Genomic DNA, 17,479 nt, shown 5'->3' with positions numbered 1-17,479 from the left:
AGAAGCCATTCTATAATTGTTAGCTTCAGTCAGAATGAAAACCTCCCAAACAGGGGTACGTTCATACATGTAGTATGGAATTCTAAGTACACTTCATATGACTCAAGTTAAGCACACGGCTAAACCCTTACAGAACTCAGGCCATAAAAAACAAAAGAGGCTAACCTACAGGGTGGTTGATCAGAGACTTATCTTTTGCATACCACTGAATTAAGAATTCAACATAAGAGCAAACATGCTTTATTAAAGATTTACTTAGAGCCCGAGCAAAACTACGCTAAAATAAAATACCAGAAAACCTCAACCTTAACATATTTCATACATTTCTATGATCTTGTAGCTGTTTACAGTTACAACTAAAATGCTGGTGTTTAGTTTCTCCATTCCATTGCAGAGTGTCTGTGTATAACGGATGGGGTACATGTTCCTATCCGACGTATGCTACAATTACCTGTGCTTTTAAGTTAAGCAACTAGCTCAGTGGCATTACAGAAACAAAAAGGGAGAAATGCAGACCACAGTATTAACTGGGCAAGTTCACTTTCAGTACCCAGAAGCAGCAATACTCAAACTAAACTATGGATAAGGATCATATTGCAGAATACTTCTTGGGCTCCTCAGGCAATATGGAGTGCTCTTCATTATCCTCTCCTGACCTTTCATGAAGTGTTTTCTTAAAGTGACTTTCCACACAGAGTTACAGGTACAGTTCACTTATCTTCTAGTCCTGTGTCAACAGGAATATAAGCATCCACCAAAAAAAAAATAAAAGAATGTGGTCCAATTAATAAAAAAGTTCAAGGAATCCTGAGCTACAGTTACTGAGAAGGTAAGCAAATATTTTTCTGTTATCATTACTATCTTGCTCTCTCTAAGTAGGAGTATCAGCAAACAGAAGGAGTGGAAACTGAAGAGTATTGTAAAGTTGTTGGGTTTTCTTTAATTACTTGTATCTCATGTAAATTGGCTTGTCAGAGTTGAATCAGATGCATAGTTTGCATACCGTTAGCCAGACAGGACATTTAAAAAGCATACCTGTTAAATATGTTCTCACTTGCAGCGTACTTGTCCAGTCTTCCCAAAGGCGTCAACATTTCATCTTGTGAGACAAAGTCCAGGGCTGAAGGTATAATAATCACATCAGACTCTGAGCTGTAGTCATCCACACCAACTATCAGAGACATCAGAAATATTCCTTATAATCACAGTAGTTTAACACTAAAATGATGTCTGTTGTTGGTCTGAAATAGTCTAGGCAAAGTCCAATTGAAAACATATTTACTAACTGCATTCCCCCCAGCTTTCCTAAACACCCATAAGGACTTTTCTATACAACAGTGATTAATGATGTTTATTGCACTAAATGGATTTTGAGTAATTTTTGCTAAATTCCAAAATATGTTTCACTAAACATCCACAGTTCTCACTATTTTTAGCGGAAAACCAGTATTTTTATCAAGTGACTTTTAGCTTGTTGTAAAGTCAGCTTTTTGAAGACACATAGACTAAAATCATAGCTGTAAGTAGCTCGGAAATAAAGAGTTAATACAACATACAGAACACAAGAAGACTTTTTTAAATCTAAATTAAGCACGTGAGAAAGTTCAAATGCGTGTGTTATATCCAACCACCAAATAAACTAGCATAATTATTAACCAGCACAAGAACTATCCCAGGTCACTTGCTTTACTCCTGAAAATACACTAGAGTACACTACAGCTATTCTTCAGTCTAGGCAAGCTTCTCTGAAAAGCCTTTTGAAAACTGGCGAATAGAGACACACAGAAGACAAAGACAGATCTAGAAGTCCAACGATTTTTATTTTTTTTAAAGTGAACTCTATGGAGAAAGAGATTACTGTCCTCTTGCCTTTCATACGATTATACTATGTTACATAAATCAGTTATCAGGTATTATATCACTGTCTTCAACATTCAGAATACATAGGCAGGTACCATTTTCTGAATGTCCTTCTTAACATATTTCAAAATATTTAATACCAAATTTCTCTAAAAGAGTAATATTTTTAGACCTAAATCGAGTTAACAGCATCCCTTTTACTAACAAACTAATTCTCCATTTTCCTAGGTATAGAATCAATGGCCATTGTTTGATTGTAAATCCCATCCCTGGAGGAGGATCCAAATTCTGCAGTTGCTGGTAGGACATGAAATCTTTGCCAGAAATCAAATGAAGAAATGAGGGGAGGAGAGCAAGTGTGTAAGAATACCCTGGGCAATAGGTATAAGGAAGAGCGTGCTAGTAGCTGTGAGATAAAGTAGATGGAAGAGCAATCTGGGGAGAGGAATTAGTGGTTTTGGATATGCCTAAGGTAGAGGATAGCAAACTTCAGGGGAGAGGAAGGGAAGGCTTGAAAGACGGGTCAGCTGCAGAAAGCTATTGCATCACAAAGGGGAAGCACTTAGCAACCCCAAGTTTACACAACTGTTCAAACCCATCTGGTTTGGCTTTGTGGGTTTGGTTGTTTGGGGTTTTTTGTTGTTGTTCATTTGGTTTAGGTTGGGCTTTTTTTTTTTTTTTTTTCCTCAAGAATGTTTTATTTTTACAGAAAAGGGGGAGGGGGTGTAAAAGTTCATTCATAATGCAAGCTAGGATTTTATGCCAGGTTAAATTAACAAGGAACAGGCTACATCCTTTCACAGGGTCATAAGCCTTTAATTCAACCTATCAATACAACTGAAACCAGGAGTTTTCCTGTGTTTTCAGTTATGCTGTGCACCTTTCTCACAAGGACTAATCTTTTCAGAAGAGAATATTTTAGTTGAAGGTACCTACAACGATCACCCAACTGCCTGACCATTTTAGGGCTGACAGAGGTTATAATATTACTAAAGGAAATGTCCACATGCCTCAAACACTGACAGCTTGGAGCACAGACCACCTCTCCAGGAAGCCTGTTCCACTGTTTGAGCACCATCTCGGTAAAGAAATGCTTCCTAATGTCCAGTCTGAACCTCCCCTGATGGACGCAGCTTTGAACCATTCCCAGGTGTCCTGTCACTGCACCCCAGGCAAAAGAAATCAGCATCTCCCTCTCCACTTCTTGGGAAGCTGTAGGGAGCAACAAGGTAGCCCCTCAGCCTCCTTTTCTCCAAACTAGATAAGCCCAAAGTCCTCAGCTGCTCCTCATAGGAACATTTTGTCGTCAACCCTCCAACAGCAGCAGCTCACAAACTCAAGACATACTCTGAAGCAACACATTCTGCAACATCCACACATGAAATGTTATGCAGATACTCCTCATTCCAGGCAATTAATCGCATTAATATTTTTTTATCATTATAATTTGACCCTTCACTAGGGAGCTAAACCACTGCACTTTGATCAATTTCTAAACTACAAAATTTAAATTAATACTGTTAAACTGTGGCATAACAAAAAAAGAAAAAAAATCCCCATCACTTAATACTCAGTGAAATTAATCCTATGACAGCTTCCTATTTTCTGTTTTCCTATTTTACAGTCTGTTGATCATACTATAAATTTAAATGCACAAATTGAAGAAGCTATTTCAAAATATCAACATTATTGTCACCATTATTTTATTTAGCTATCAAATGCATTAATAAAAGCCTGACAATTACATCAACTACCACTAGGCTTACTGCCTTTGTTTCTCTCAACTTCAACTTTCTGGCCATGTTTCTCTCTTTCCCCTCTACATTCATTCTCCAATAATATTCTTACTGCAAGTGGCCTGACGTAGATGCCATCTTATGTAGTGCAGAACATGGCGACTGCTCACTCGGTATATCTTAACACATAAACATGCATCAAAGTTGACTAAATATCTGATGCCTTTGATTTAGTGAACAGAATGTTCTGATAACCTCTGCCTTGTGAAACTAGTTAACCAAACTGCTAAATCCACTCCATATCAGATGTAAATATCAATGATAAAAATATGAGCAGCTGCTTACAATTTATCTGATGGATGTCTCCTACTAGTTCAGACAGAAAGTGAGGTGGGTGCATTTGACTCTGCTGTGCTTGTGCATTGCAGAATTAAGTTTAGCACTACACTGGTCTTGACATGCCTCTGCTACTGATGCTGAGTAGCATTTATTAAATATTCCAGTATCTTGGCGCACAGTCACAAAAGAGATCATTCAAATGGCAGCATCTTGATAAATGCAACACTAATACCAACTGAGAAAAAAGGGGTGATAAAAATAAATCAATCAGTTCACGAACAGTTTATAGTCCTATTAGTGTTGCAGTTATCTTACATATTCCTTTTCATCTGGAACATGAAGACACAAATCCAAGTGAAAAGAGACATCAGTCCAGTAGAATTCCCATTCTAACAAAGCTCCTCAAGTTGATGTTTGTCTTTGACTTGCCCTACACTGGGAAGGTTATTCCAAAAAAGTTATCAAAAAGGCTGTTAACTAAATATTGCTTCTGGGGCTTTCCACTTCTTTACACCCAACTTTAAGCACTTGCTCAGGTACCACAGGACCTTTTGTAAATTTTACCAATGCATAAAACACCCTGAACACAAATGTACTGGTTTTGGGTGGGAGAGAGTTGTGCGCCTCCAACCTACTCGCTGGCAGGGCAGTGTGAGAAGCAGAAATAGAAAAGGCCTTGACACTGTGTAAGCACTGCTCAGCAGTAACTAAAACATCCTTGTGTTATCAACACTAGCTTCAGCACAAATCCAAAACACAGCACCATACATGCTACTATGAAGAAATTTAACCCTATCCCAGCCAATACAAGCTTCGGCTAGTTCAAATGCAGAACATGCAGATTAATTCTCACTTCAGAATGTAGACCAGGCAACAGGGCCACATGTTACTTTCCTGCTGCAAAAAAACTATAGGTCATTTTTCTTATTTTCTCCACTTTTTAAAACCAGTACAGAAAGTCCAGACCAAATGCTCAGAAGGAATCTGAGCTACAAGACAGCACTGAAAACCAATGCAAGTGAAGAACCTAAGTACTTTTCAATCTGGTCTTACATGTTCACACCAGCATGCAAAAGAAACAGATCTAAGAAATAAGAAGTTAGCACCTTATCCCAGCAACTTAAAAGTCACTAGTGGTGAGGAACAATAATTGGACAAGTGTGAAAAGCGATCACAGTGCCCCTATTTTCAGTCCACATAAGCACCAAAGCAGAGCAAAATGCATAAATGCATTTATCTCAAATAAGTAGTTCGCAAACTTCTATTCAAAACTCTACACTACTACCACCAAACACAAGACAGCATCAGACAACCAGATAAGCACTAGACTTTGTTTCAGTACCTATCACTAACCTGTTGTATGACATAACCCAAGTAAAACTCTTCCTTTCTGTATCTTCATTTTCCTGTCCAATCATTTGTTTGACTGTTCATGATAGAAACTATTCAGGCCCATCTATCTTGCATCTCGTGTGTACTGTACCAAGAATATATTAACACCGCCTCGCTTTAAGTTCTCCTGTTTCCCTTAAGTTCTGTTTTATGGCAAAGTTACAATTACTTGCCACAATTATTAACCAACTTGGACCATACAGCAATCTTGCTGAGACAGACTATGTTTAAAGGAGCTTAGTCAACCACTGACAAGCTTGGAACAACAAAACAGAAGTCCATTTAAAACTCAATCCCCTATGAAACCATAGCCAATACGCCAATTTCCAAGTAAGCCCATTTTTCTACTACATATCTTTATAATATTTAACAAAGATTTTGATCATATTGTGTCTTTTACAGACAGGTGGACATCATCATGTTTGAAAAAATAATTATTATATTTTCTTTAATACTGCATGAACAATTTTTTGCAACAGACTGTTCAGTAGCGAGGTCTACACATATTATTTTTATTCTTCTGTATTTGCTATGGGCTCCATGGCAAAAAAAATCCTTCATCATTTTGACATGGGCACTCAGTAACAAGACATGTATTCTAAAAATGAGCAATTTTCATTTCTAGAAGCTGAGCAACAAACAATTTTAAATGTTCAGGATTTCCATCTAATATTACCATTCTCATTTTATTTTCTGAATTCCCAAGCATTCTGAAGATCTATTAAGAAGTCTCTATGGCAGTTGCTACAAACATCTCCAGTAAAATGGACTAATTTTTCTTCAACTGCAGTACAGGCTATTTACTATGCTCTATATCAATTGTAACCATAAGAAAGCTCAGGTTAATACATCACTTACATGCAGAAAGGACTTAGTTCTGTTCTGCTGCTCAAGCAAGTATTTTTTCTGTTTAATTGTAAAGCAAAAATAGAAGTCCTACCAGTATTTATAAGTCCTACCTACATAATAGGTACTTCAATATTTTAAATAGATTCTTTTCCATCTTATTTTCTATAAAAAATATTGTTTTGCATCAATGTTCTACAAAGAAATCCACCACATTTAGCATGGAAGCTAAGTATCTGTATTTGTCCACAGTTAGTAATTCATTACTCTTACCCTTTCACATTACACGATATTCCAGCCTGGTTCTACAGTGACATCACAGACCAAAGTGTCAGTCACGCTACTTCACCTTCATCTGCTAACACAAATTTACTGCATTGCTTCAGTAACATTAACCAAGGGCTATTGCGATGACAGTTACACAAGTATTACAAAAAGCATTTGTCATACTGAATTCCACCACCCTGCCTGCCTGATCCAGGTATCACTGGTGATCTCACATCCCACTGTCAGAAAGTGGGAGCCGATTTTTCTAAGAAACACTTAAAATCTATTGTATCTGTTTTCCTCCTGTAGTCTGAAAATGCAAATGAGATAACATAAGTCCACCCCAATATTGCAAATGTTTTCAGAGCAAAATACAAATTTGAACAAGGTGCGGTTTTACTAAGCAAAATTACATAATAGGTGCACAAAAGCATAAAAGGGATCTGCAACTGATAACAATTAGATTTCAGTCTACCCACCATATTAGCATAAGTAAGAATCACACTTCGCTTTCTCTCTCTCTCCCTAAATTTCCCCTTCGAGTATAGAGCACTATGTACCTTGAGCCTCTTACGAATGTGAAGTTACCACACCTGCATGCACAGACTTTGCCTGCACTCCAAATTTGGTGGGATAAGGTTTGGGGGTGGGGCTGAAGGAGGAGAGAGGGAGAAGCAAGGAAGAAGACAAGAAGGGGGAAATGCAAAGCAGCTCTGATGCAAAGCTGCTGTGCTAGTAGCAAGGCTTACCACATTAGCCTCTATGTAGCACTTTCATAGCAGAGCTTGCCAACAGCTTGAAGCACAGAGCGAACGCTTCAAAATAGATCTTTGGTACAGGCTTGCAGAGAGAGCATTCAGCAGATGAAAGAAAGACACAGGCATCAAAATCAGCAACTGTTTACACACAGGACTTACACAAGTATGGCACAGCAAATTTAAAAGATCCAGTAGACTAACAGACTGAGAGAATATTTTCATTTCGCAAAGACCTTCGGTAAAAGACAGTTATCAAGCATGATGAAGGTGTTGCATTTCTCATCAAACATCAGAGGAAACAAGGGGTGACATAAAATTGCCTAAGCAACAAGGACAGGTGTGGCTACAGACAAATTTGTCTTTCCAGGCATACACAAACAGCACTGAAAATCCTGACTTGCTCTAAAACAAAGGAATAGTTCTATCTCCTATTGCTCACTAGTCATTTATCTGTACAACAGTGGAATATACCTTCAACAGTTTGACCTGCAACAAAGGCTGGCCAGAGGAAATTCAAAGAAAGAGAACCGACATCCAAGCTACCAGTGAAAACAATCAACAGTTTACATTTTGTGTGCCTATTTCCTGTTGGTAACATGTCACACCCATCACCATGGTACTCAAGTCCCTTCCTATTTAAGTCCCTGTCTTCTACCCCTTTCTAACAACTGCATAAAATTAACAGTTGTGGAGTGAGGCCGGAGTGAAGCAAGTCAGCTATCGTAAGCAGTAAGTTTCATCTAAGGTACTTTTTTCTCCTCTACGAGTTCCTTACAGTCAAAGAAAGGTATCCATCCTCTCCCTGCAAACCACTGCTGCTGCCTAGGGGTTTCTGACTGACTCAGTGACTGACTGAGAATTCTGCAGCACTACAAAGAGAATCCCACTTCATCTTCAACCAAGATGTCCTGTCATGGTAGGACCAGGGAGAACATGTACACAGGACATAACACTGATGTGACACCATGAGTTATGACACATCAGCTACTAACTGAACTACTCCACTTGAATCAAGTGTTGCTCTACTGTACAGTTACTTTGACTAGTTCAATCACAGTAACTGAAATACACTTACTTGGGCTAAATGCTGCAGAAGACAAGTTCTATGACTAGTACATCCATAATCTACAAAATGTGGCCTTCCGATATAAATCACTTTGCACTTCCTAACTGTACTTCTCCTCTCTCCAGCTAAAACCCGGACAATGGCCTTGAGATGTTGTTTGACAGCATTCAAAACTCTTGATGGGATAAGCCTTTGTGTTTCCTGAGCATTCAGAGGCGGAAATTCTTTCTGTAACTCTTCACGCTTTTCTTCCTTTAGCAACTCTCCATGCTTTTTCCTGTCCGTGCGCAGTATAAAATGTAAAAGTGGTCTATGGGAGAAGACTGAGCAGTACAGAATGCAGCAGATTAACTCAGGAAAAGGAACAGTCATGACTATCAATTTCAATGTTATTTAAAATAGTTTTCTCTAATAAAACATACATACAAGCAAATTTACACAAGCAAGTATCCCTACGGACTAATCAAGCTATTCTCCTGCAGGCTAGAGAGGAAGGAAAAGGTGGTCTCTTCCATTCAAATATTTGGGAACTGTTCAGGCACTATGGCAACAATACAAGAAAACACCTAAGCAGGCTTGTTTACCAGAGAACAACGCGCCAGCAGTCTGCATTATCGCTCATACAGAATATCACTTATACGTTAGTATATTTAGCTTTTGTGGAACTCATACTGCAGAATAATCCATATTTGTTGTACTGTTACCATATAGGTGCCTGCTCACTCCCCCACTCCCCAGTGCGATGAGGAGGAGAAACAGAAAAAAACAAAAAAAAATTCCCATGCATTGAAATAAGAACAGTTTAATAATGGAAATCAAAGTAAAATATAGTATTATTAGAATAATAAAAATAGGAAAGAGAGAGCAGAAGAAATAAGCAAGCAATATACAACTGCTCACCACACACTGAACACCACCCAGCCCATCCCCAGGCAGCGATCGGCTCCTTCCAGCCAACCCGCCCCCCAGCTTATAGACTAGGCATGATGCTTTATGGTATTGGATATCCTTTTGGCTGGCTCAGGCCCACTGTCCTGTCTCTGCTTCCTCCCGGTTTCTTGTGCCCTTCCTCACTGGCAGAGCATGAGAGAGTGAAAAGTCTTTGATCAGGGTAAACACTTCTTAGCAACAACTAAAACATCAGTGTGTTATCGACATTCTTCTCAGACTAAAGCCAAAAAAACTCGTCACTGCACCAGCTACTAGGGAGAAAATTGACTCTATCCCACCTGAAACCAGGATACCTTTCAAAAACACCCTAGCAAACCAGTACTCTGAACTCTCAGTGCAGTTGTCCTGCTGTTGCAAATGAACACCCTTCACACATATATTTTGACATTTTGTTCAACCTACATCCTGAACAGGGTTTTAACACCATACTGTCAGAAAGAACCACAGCATCCCTCCCACACCACAAGAAACCACATTATTTTTTCTAAAACTATACCTTCTAAAGTAAAGAAGCCCTGATGTTCTGGGTTCCTTTAGGGGCAGCTGTCCCTGCCTCTCTCTTCCAAAGAGGGAATTGTTACTTTAGCTCTCAAAGCAGAACCTATCCTTTCATCCAGTTCTGTCACAAGTCATCTCTTGCAGCTACTACTCTTACAACGAAAGCTTCCTGCCCACACAGAGGGAAAGTCTTAGCAGCAAAAGACACGCACAGTAAAGAAAGGCATTTTATCTTCAACATGCTGCGGTCTGCCACCTCCACAACAGGTCAGCAGTCAGAAACAACTGCACAAACACCAAGGTTTTGCTCTTATCTTAAGCACTTAAGATTTTGGAAACTTCCAGCTCCTTCCTGCCTCTTTCACTCCTTTCTTTTCTTCCCCACCCTCCCCCCCCAAGAGGAAGAAAAAGGGAGGAGAATACCTGAAGCCCCAGGAGGTGAATCAGAAGACAAAAGACAAGCAAACAAAATAAATAAATAAATAAGAGGTTGCAGCCTTAATTGAGGAGCCCTGCCAAAGACAGGAACTTAAAAGGTAGCTGGCAAAAAGCACCATTTCCACATCAGAAAAGATGCTACTGGCCTTGGAAAGCTCAAAGCCTAGAAAATTACCTGTTCTTCAATCCTCTGCTAGATGTAATGGAGAAAAAATGTGCAGCTGCATGAAGAAGGTTCATTAGCCTGTATAAAATCAAGCACAAACCTTTCCTCACATTATCTCCTCTCTAGGATCCTAAGAGATTGCTCAAGAAAGTGACTAACCATTCATTACCCACCTGAGACTGCTGAAACCAAAATTACACAGGGACACAGCTGTCCACCTGAGTCTCACAGTTTCTATGAAGGTCAATCACCACATTAAAAGACAAAGAAATGAACTGAAGAGTCAGGAGAATTAAAACCTGATCTCCAGGGGGAACAGAGATTTAACAAGTATGCTACATTAGCATTAAAAAAACTGTTACTAGATTCCCAATGGAACAGAAACTCAGTCCCACCAGAGAACTCATTCTAAGCACTAGAGAAAGTCCGCCATTAATTTGTTATTACTTTTTGCAAAGCAGACCTTCAAGATTGCAGATTACTGAAATACCAACCCAGTAATTCAAACCATTCCAGCACTCCTTCACCAGAGCAAAGACTCTGATAGGACCAAAAGGTCAGTACTGCAACATGGCACTGGAACATTATGTTGGAAATTTAGCTATAATCAAAGCTGGAATTAAGTCTAAGAAGTGATATGACTTGCAGTCTACACATAACAACTAACAGCATAACAAAATTAGCTAATTCTTGTCCCTTGGCAAAGGAACAAAGGAACCACAATGCAAAAGCTTTTGATATTACTATGTACAGCTGTGGGAAAGGTTAAGATGAATTTTAACATAATGAATGCATGTTATGCCAGTGTAATTCACTGCAAGAGAGTAAGAACTACAACAAAGCATCAAGCTGTAATCGTGATTTGACACCACAGGGAAATACGACTGATTTTATTTTTAAAAGAACAAGAAAAAGGTTTTTTTGACTTTTAAGTATCATTGAAAAAAAAAATTAATTGAAATTAGCTTCTATTTGGGAATAAACCTGTGTGCTACCTGAAGTCTTAAGAATAATTTAACTAAAAGCATTTAACCAACACAAGCTCTTAAGAATAATTTAAGAATAATTTAACTAAAAGCATTTTAGTTAATTTATTAATTAAGTCTTGAGAATAATTTAACTAAAAGCATTTAACCAACATAAGCTCACTGCTAACGCCAGATGACTTGCTGATCACCTGGAAAAGGAAAACCTCAATGATAAACCAGCTTCTGACATACACAGATGCACAAAGAGTATTTTCTTCAGCTCAGTTATCTAACTGGTTCACTCACAAAGAAGCAAGCTGAGAGGAGAGGCTAGAAAGATCTGTCTTTCCAATCAATCAAAAAGAACCTATACTAAAATCAGAGGTATGTTAGGTCATAACTATTAGTTTAATTATCATTATTATTATTTTTAGAACTGTCTAATCCACTAGTAAAATCCAGCCATTCACACTAGATTTGCCAATTGTAAATACTATTTTAATGTTAAATTCACAATCTATCATACTGTTAAAACTCTTATGCTGAAGAAAACAAGTTTACAGATGTGTACATCTCTATAAAAACGTTAACACATCTAAACTAGAACTGTTTAAACTATGCTTAGATATTAAAATACAATTTTCTGCATTTTTAGTCTAATCGTACAGAAAAAGGTAGCTATCACTCACCATTTCTCAACATAAGGCAAAGCTTCAGAATCTGAATCTTAAGCTATGTAACCAAAGCAAGCATATAGTACTAGCAACTATCAAAAATCCAAAAGTTGTATGTAAACGCAGCTGTTGGTTATCAACAATAAACATCTTTTCAAAAAGCACACATGCAAAACAGTAAAACCAGTTATTAGATTAAAATTTCTTTTCTCGCCTGACTTAAATCACAATTAAAATCCCAAGTTAAATAAAGCTACCCTCTTTCCCCAATCTGAATTCTAATTACAGATCGCTCTATTTTCCAGAATACACGTCCTGCACACATCAATGGACAGACTGAAAGAAGTCAGCATCATGGTACATTGATTTCATCTATCTGTACTGATCAATCTTCAGAAAGATCCAGGGGGAGAGCAGAGTGGAACACAAACTATCTAAGAAGAGTCATAAAGAACATTTTATTTATCATCAGCAATATGTAATTCTGCAGCCCCATGTGTTTGCTTTTCAACCACTTTTGTGCTTATTTTCTCTTCTATACGTAGCTTACACAGTTACATTATTTCATTTCGATTTTGCATGCACAAAAAGATTTGAACAAAAGCCAAATTTTCCCTGACTTCTTTTCATATACTGTGCAAGATCTCAGACAAAGGATCAAGGAAGTCAATAGTCCAAGCAGTCTTATGGGTAACTATGCAGCTGACATTGAATTGCTGTCTCAATTTTGGGACCTTACAGAAGCCAGATGGGATGGGGAGTCTTCTGCAGGCTTCCACATTGAATTTTCACCCTATTGCCTTTAGGGTGTGAGTTTCTGCCTTAGTGGGTATCACACAAAGATTCTTGTTAGGTTCACACAAATGAAACACAATGATATGTTACTTATGGGGGGGGGGGGGGGGGGCTAGAGTCAATAACAAAGTTGCCTTTCACAGTAAGAACTTACATTTAGGAATCAAATTTCTTTATGACCTTCTGTATGTTTAGCCAGGATACAGTCACTGATTTGTCTTGGTTTTTTACTTCAAAATACCAAGCAAGAAGTGGCTGAAATCAGGAGAACCAGAATTTCTTTAACTACTACCATAGCCTTAATCATCAGGAGCTACTTCTACAGAAGCAAAATATTAGGCAAAATATAAGTACTGAAATACTCTATGCAGTTACCTATGTAACTTATAGCAGTCATCGATGTAATGTACCATCAGGTGTAAAGTATGCATTATTGACCTTCAAAAAAATATAAATTAAAAAAAAAAAAAAAAAAAAATCAGAGATTTCATTGGTTACCAAGCAACCAAGAGCAGAAAATAATATGAAGCTTTTAAAATAGAAATGCAAACCAAAATGAAATTAATTATTTAAAAGTCAATCCAGCTGGTTTATCAACCATTCTCTAAAAGCCTTTCTTATAAAAGCTCCTGTTTAATCTCTGGCCTCTTAAACAAATAAACAGAAGGCAACTTTCAAATAAATGCCTTACATAGCATATATTCTGAAGATCTCTCACTCCTCCAAAAGCAGATTTACTACTCCCTGTTGAAATCTAGAAACGTTTCACTTCACCTCAATATTTATCAAATTCTCTTTGGGAAATGGTGAACTTTCTTTTACACGCAACTATTAACATGATAATCCAAAGATGTAGTTTACTGTTTTATATTTCAGAGTAATTGGAATCCAGTGAGTTGGCACACTAAATGAGAGGCACAAATTGTACAGCTGTACAAGTTGTTGATTAAACACCAACTTTCCAGTAAAATACTTAATTCCAGAGACCTTAAAGACAAAGATCATTCAACAGCTGCTCTTAACTCCACATTTCTAAAAAGATACATAGATGCTTGGTTCATTACTTTTAGCAGCAACCATGCATTGCTGTTTGCTCAACTCCAAGACTTTCTCCTGCTGCTTTAGAACACAACCAATAAAAAGTATCTTATTCACTTTAATAATTCTTTAATTTTCTTTTGTACGTTTATTGTATTAGAAAAGTGAACCACACTGTAGACTGTCATTATAAAAAAAAATAAAAGAAAAAAACCTAATAATTTGTGATTCAGCATCAAACCTGGACTCACTGATAAGCTGCAAAGGAATGCCTGATCTAGTAAAACATCCTAAGCCATATGCCAAATCAAAGACCCAGCTTCAGATGTCCAATCCAGTTCTTTACACATGCCTCCCATCTTAATCACTTCTGGTTTCTCCAATGTACCTCATGGATGTTTTCCTATTTCTTGATACAAGATCAATTAAAAAGGCCAAAGATTTATTATTTATTACTTAGTTCCCTTTTTAAAATAGCCAATCAATCGATCCTATCTCAGTCTTTTCTTGTAATTCATATGATTTTACATTTAGCTAATTTCTCCTCCTAAATTACACCACCATGACTACAGATACGCCTGCATGTCTTTTTCCTAGTCTGTCCCTAACTATAGCTTAGCACACTGAATAGCAAGACCACAGCTGGCAGAAATCACACATGCATAAAAGCTGCCAGCACTTCACAATTCTTTTCTCACAATGGCATTCTACTACTTCAGGAATACACCTCTAAACCAGTGTCCAATGCTACTGCTCTGAAGAGCTACAAATACTTGAAATATTTACAGGAGAAAGGTTCTGTAGGGCGGGATTCAGGCAATAACTGCCTGAAAAAAATTATCTTTTTTTTAAATCGGCCATTTCCTATATGCAACCATGAATTTGTAAGCTGAAATAATGCATCAATTAGGAACGCTTCCATAAATAGCGTAAGATCTGCTGTACATGGGTACAAAACATTGTTATTTCAAAGAAATACTACTGCACAGAAGCAGTGCTTTTGACAAGATACGTACAGCCTCTCTGGTCTGTATGATTCTCCTCCAGCTCACACTCACCCCACAAGAACAAAAAATCACATTAAATCCAGAACCACAAAAGACATCGCGTCACTGAACTATGTCCAGACAGCACACGATTCATACAGATTCCTGGGTTTTCTCTTAAAAAAACATGCACAAGTATTGAGCTATTCACTCTTCTCTACTTCCATCAAAATCTAAGTAATTTTTAATGAGGTTTCAAATCTTTAGATTTCTATAGCACCTGCCTTCAGGATGCTCTCATCTGGACTGAGTCATATCCCTCCACACATATATTATGTCTTCATTTTTCAAGGCAAGACCAGAACATCCAAACCACCACCAGGAACTGAGGGACTCAGAATCATCTCTCTACACATCACTTCTTACTTCAACTCCTGTCTTAGTCAACAAAAATCATAATTTCAGTGGAAATTTAAGAATCCACTTTTTGAAGTGTCACTTCTGAAGAAGTCCTCCTGTAATCACACACACTTTTCAAAGAGCTACGCTGAATTAATAAACAAATAAAGCCTTACAGAAAGGCTCCTTGTTTGTGCGAGGCAGCACATGATAAAAGCCTTTTAAATGTCAGACGACAAAACTGGAACAGAAAAAGTAACAGTTACATTCTGAAAAGTTAAAATGACTTTCCTCTAAAAACCTAAGGCATTAAATGAAAGGTTATCCTCCTGTGATCACCCCCTAGGGAGCAGACCAAGGTGCAGACACCACAGCAGACCAAATAACCTTCAGACGGGTCCAAGGGGTCTGTACATCCCCGGCAGACTGCGAGGAGGCAGCCACCGGCCTCACCAGCTGCCTCCGCCTCCATTTTTTTTCTACTTTCCGCCCAAAATTTATCCTCCTCTGCTTCCAAGGAGCTCCCTCAGTACTGACGTTACCAAAAGACACTTTCTCACCTGAGTAACATCTCACAGTCTGCCCTGCCAGGCTTCATACCCCTGAGTTAGTAATTCTGCACCAGAGCCACACTCCTCAATTCACACCCTGACATTAACTCTTTTACACACAGCTCGCCATCAGGGTCAGGAACAGGGGGCCTGAGGGGAGGGGACACACGGACACGCACACAGACAGTGACAGACACACACAAAATATATACATATATATATAAATATAAAGAAATACATAGATATAAAAGGACCGAGCAACCCACGCGCTGTACCCTCCGCCCCATCAGGTTTCTCCTCCCCGGAGGCGTCCCCCCGAGCGGAGGCCATGAGGGGACGCCACCGCCCGGCTGCCCGCCCGCAGGCTGCCACACCTCCCCACGGGGCGGCCGTTAACGGAGCCCCCGCGCGCGCCCGCCCGCCCGCCGGCCAACGCACCCCGCTGCGCGCCGCGGCTGCCCTGCGGGAAAGCCCGGCGGAGCCCGGCCGGCCCCACGCGTGCCCGGGTGCGTGTCATGTACACCGAGCCGCACAGAGCATGGCTCCTCCGCCTCCCACAATGCACCGTGGGTGCTCCCCGCTGAAGCCACTTCCTCGCCCGAAAGCCGCCCCAGGCCGCCGCCGCCCCCCCGGCCCCACTCACATCCGTCGATCTCCTCCTGCAGGTCCTCCTGGAGCAGCGACAGATCTGCGGGAGACACACCATGTGCCAACGCGCCCGGAACGCAGACCCAGCCAGCCCCCACCACGCGTAACCCGGCCCGCCCGCGGGGCCGCCCCCCGCCGCCGCTGCTGCTGCTGCCGCCACCGGGCTCGCCAGGCTGCGCCCCCCAACCCGACCCCGCCCCGCAGCCCCCCGCACTCCGAGCCGGACAGCGGCGGGGACCGCTTCCGAAGCCGGGGCGGGGGAGAGGAGGGGGGAGAGAGGAGGGCTGGCGCCTCACCGGGGAGGCGGCGTGTGTGGAAAGGGGGAGGGGGGCGCTACCTACCCGCCATCTTGCTGCAGCCCCCGCGGGGCGCCGGGCTACATTTAACCTGCGGCCGAGCGGCGAAGGGGGCAGCGGTGTGGGCGGAGGGACGGGGACAGGCCCCGCGCGGTCCAGGCCCCGGGCCCGGCGGCGTCTCCCGAGTCCCCGGGAGAGTCGTGCAGGGAGGAGGGAGCGGGCGGGCGGAGGAAGGCGGGAGGAGGGGTCTGGGCCGGACACGCTGCCCCCGCCTCCGCCCGGCGGAGCAGCGTTCGCTTGCTGGCAGTGGCGGTCGCGCCTCCCCGCCCATCGCTCTGACTCGCGCGGAGCCGCGCGGCCGGGCTCTGTTCGCGGGTAGCGGGGCCGGCCACCTCCGGGGCAGTGCCCGTTCACCTGGCGTGCCACCATCCGCCGTCTCTTGACTGGGCCCTTTCTGCCGGCCGCCGAGGGGTGGGAGGGCAGCGGGGCTGAGGGAAGGGACCACCTTGATCACGGCGCTGCCCCGAACGGCCCTATTCGGGCGTTGTGGGGTCAGCCGGAGGGAAGGGACCCCACAGCGGGGCCGCGCCTCAGAGGTCCGCCTCACCTTGGGCTGCGTGGGGTGGCTTCCAGAGTCGAAGGGTCTCGGTGATGCCGCAGAAGTCCCTGCTTCAGGACCTTTGAGGTCACCTGGAGGGAAAGGTCCCCTTAGAGGCCGCCACCATCACCTTGCCCAGAGCACCCTCCTCGCGTGAACTCTGCGTATCCGCAGCTGGGAACCCGTGTCTTAAAAACAAAGCATGTTCC

At 41.2% G+C, this 17,479-nt stretch overlaps 1 protein-coding gene across 1 annotated transcript in view; it reads right to left on the bottom strand.

Annotated features, from left to right (window-relative positions):
* Window positions 1–16,843, bottom strand: part of PPP4R1 (protein phosphatase 4 regulatory subunit 1) — a 64,483-nt gene extending 47,640 nt beyond the window's left edge. The window contains exons 1-3 of the mRNA XM_080611389.1: window positions 16,718–16,843; window positions 16,372–16,416; window positions 1,036–1,171 (exon numbers count right to left, since the gene is read on the bottom strand). Coding sequence (XP_080467515.1) covers window positions 1,036–1,171; window positions 16,372–16,416; window positions 16,718–16,724 — 188 coding nt within the window. The 5' untranslated portion in view covers window positions 16,725–16,843. The remainder of the gene's footprint in view (window positions 1–1,035; window positions 1,172–16,371; window positions 16,417–16,717) is intronic.
* Window positions 16,844–17,479: the final 636 nt, after the last annotated feature.

Source organism: Psittacula echo, assembly GCF_963264785.1.
Source record: "Psittacula echo genome assembly, chromosome: 2".
NCBI classification, from domain to species: Eukaryota; Metazoa; Chordata; class Aves; order Psittaciformes; family Psittacidae; genus Psittacula; species Psittacula echo.
The sequence above is the reverse complement of the archived record's forward strand: the minus strand, read 5'-3'. Positions and strand labels throughout refer to the sequence as shown.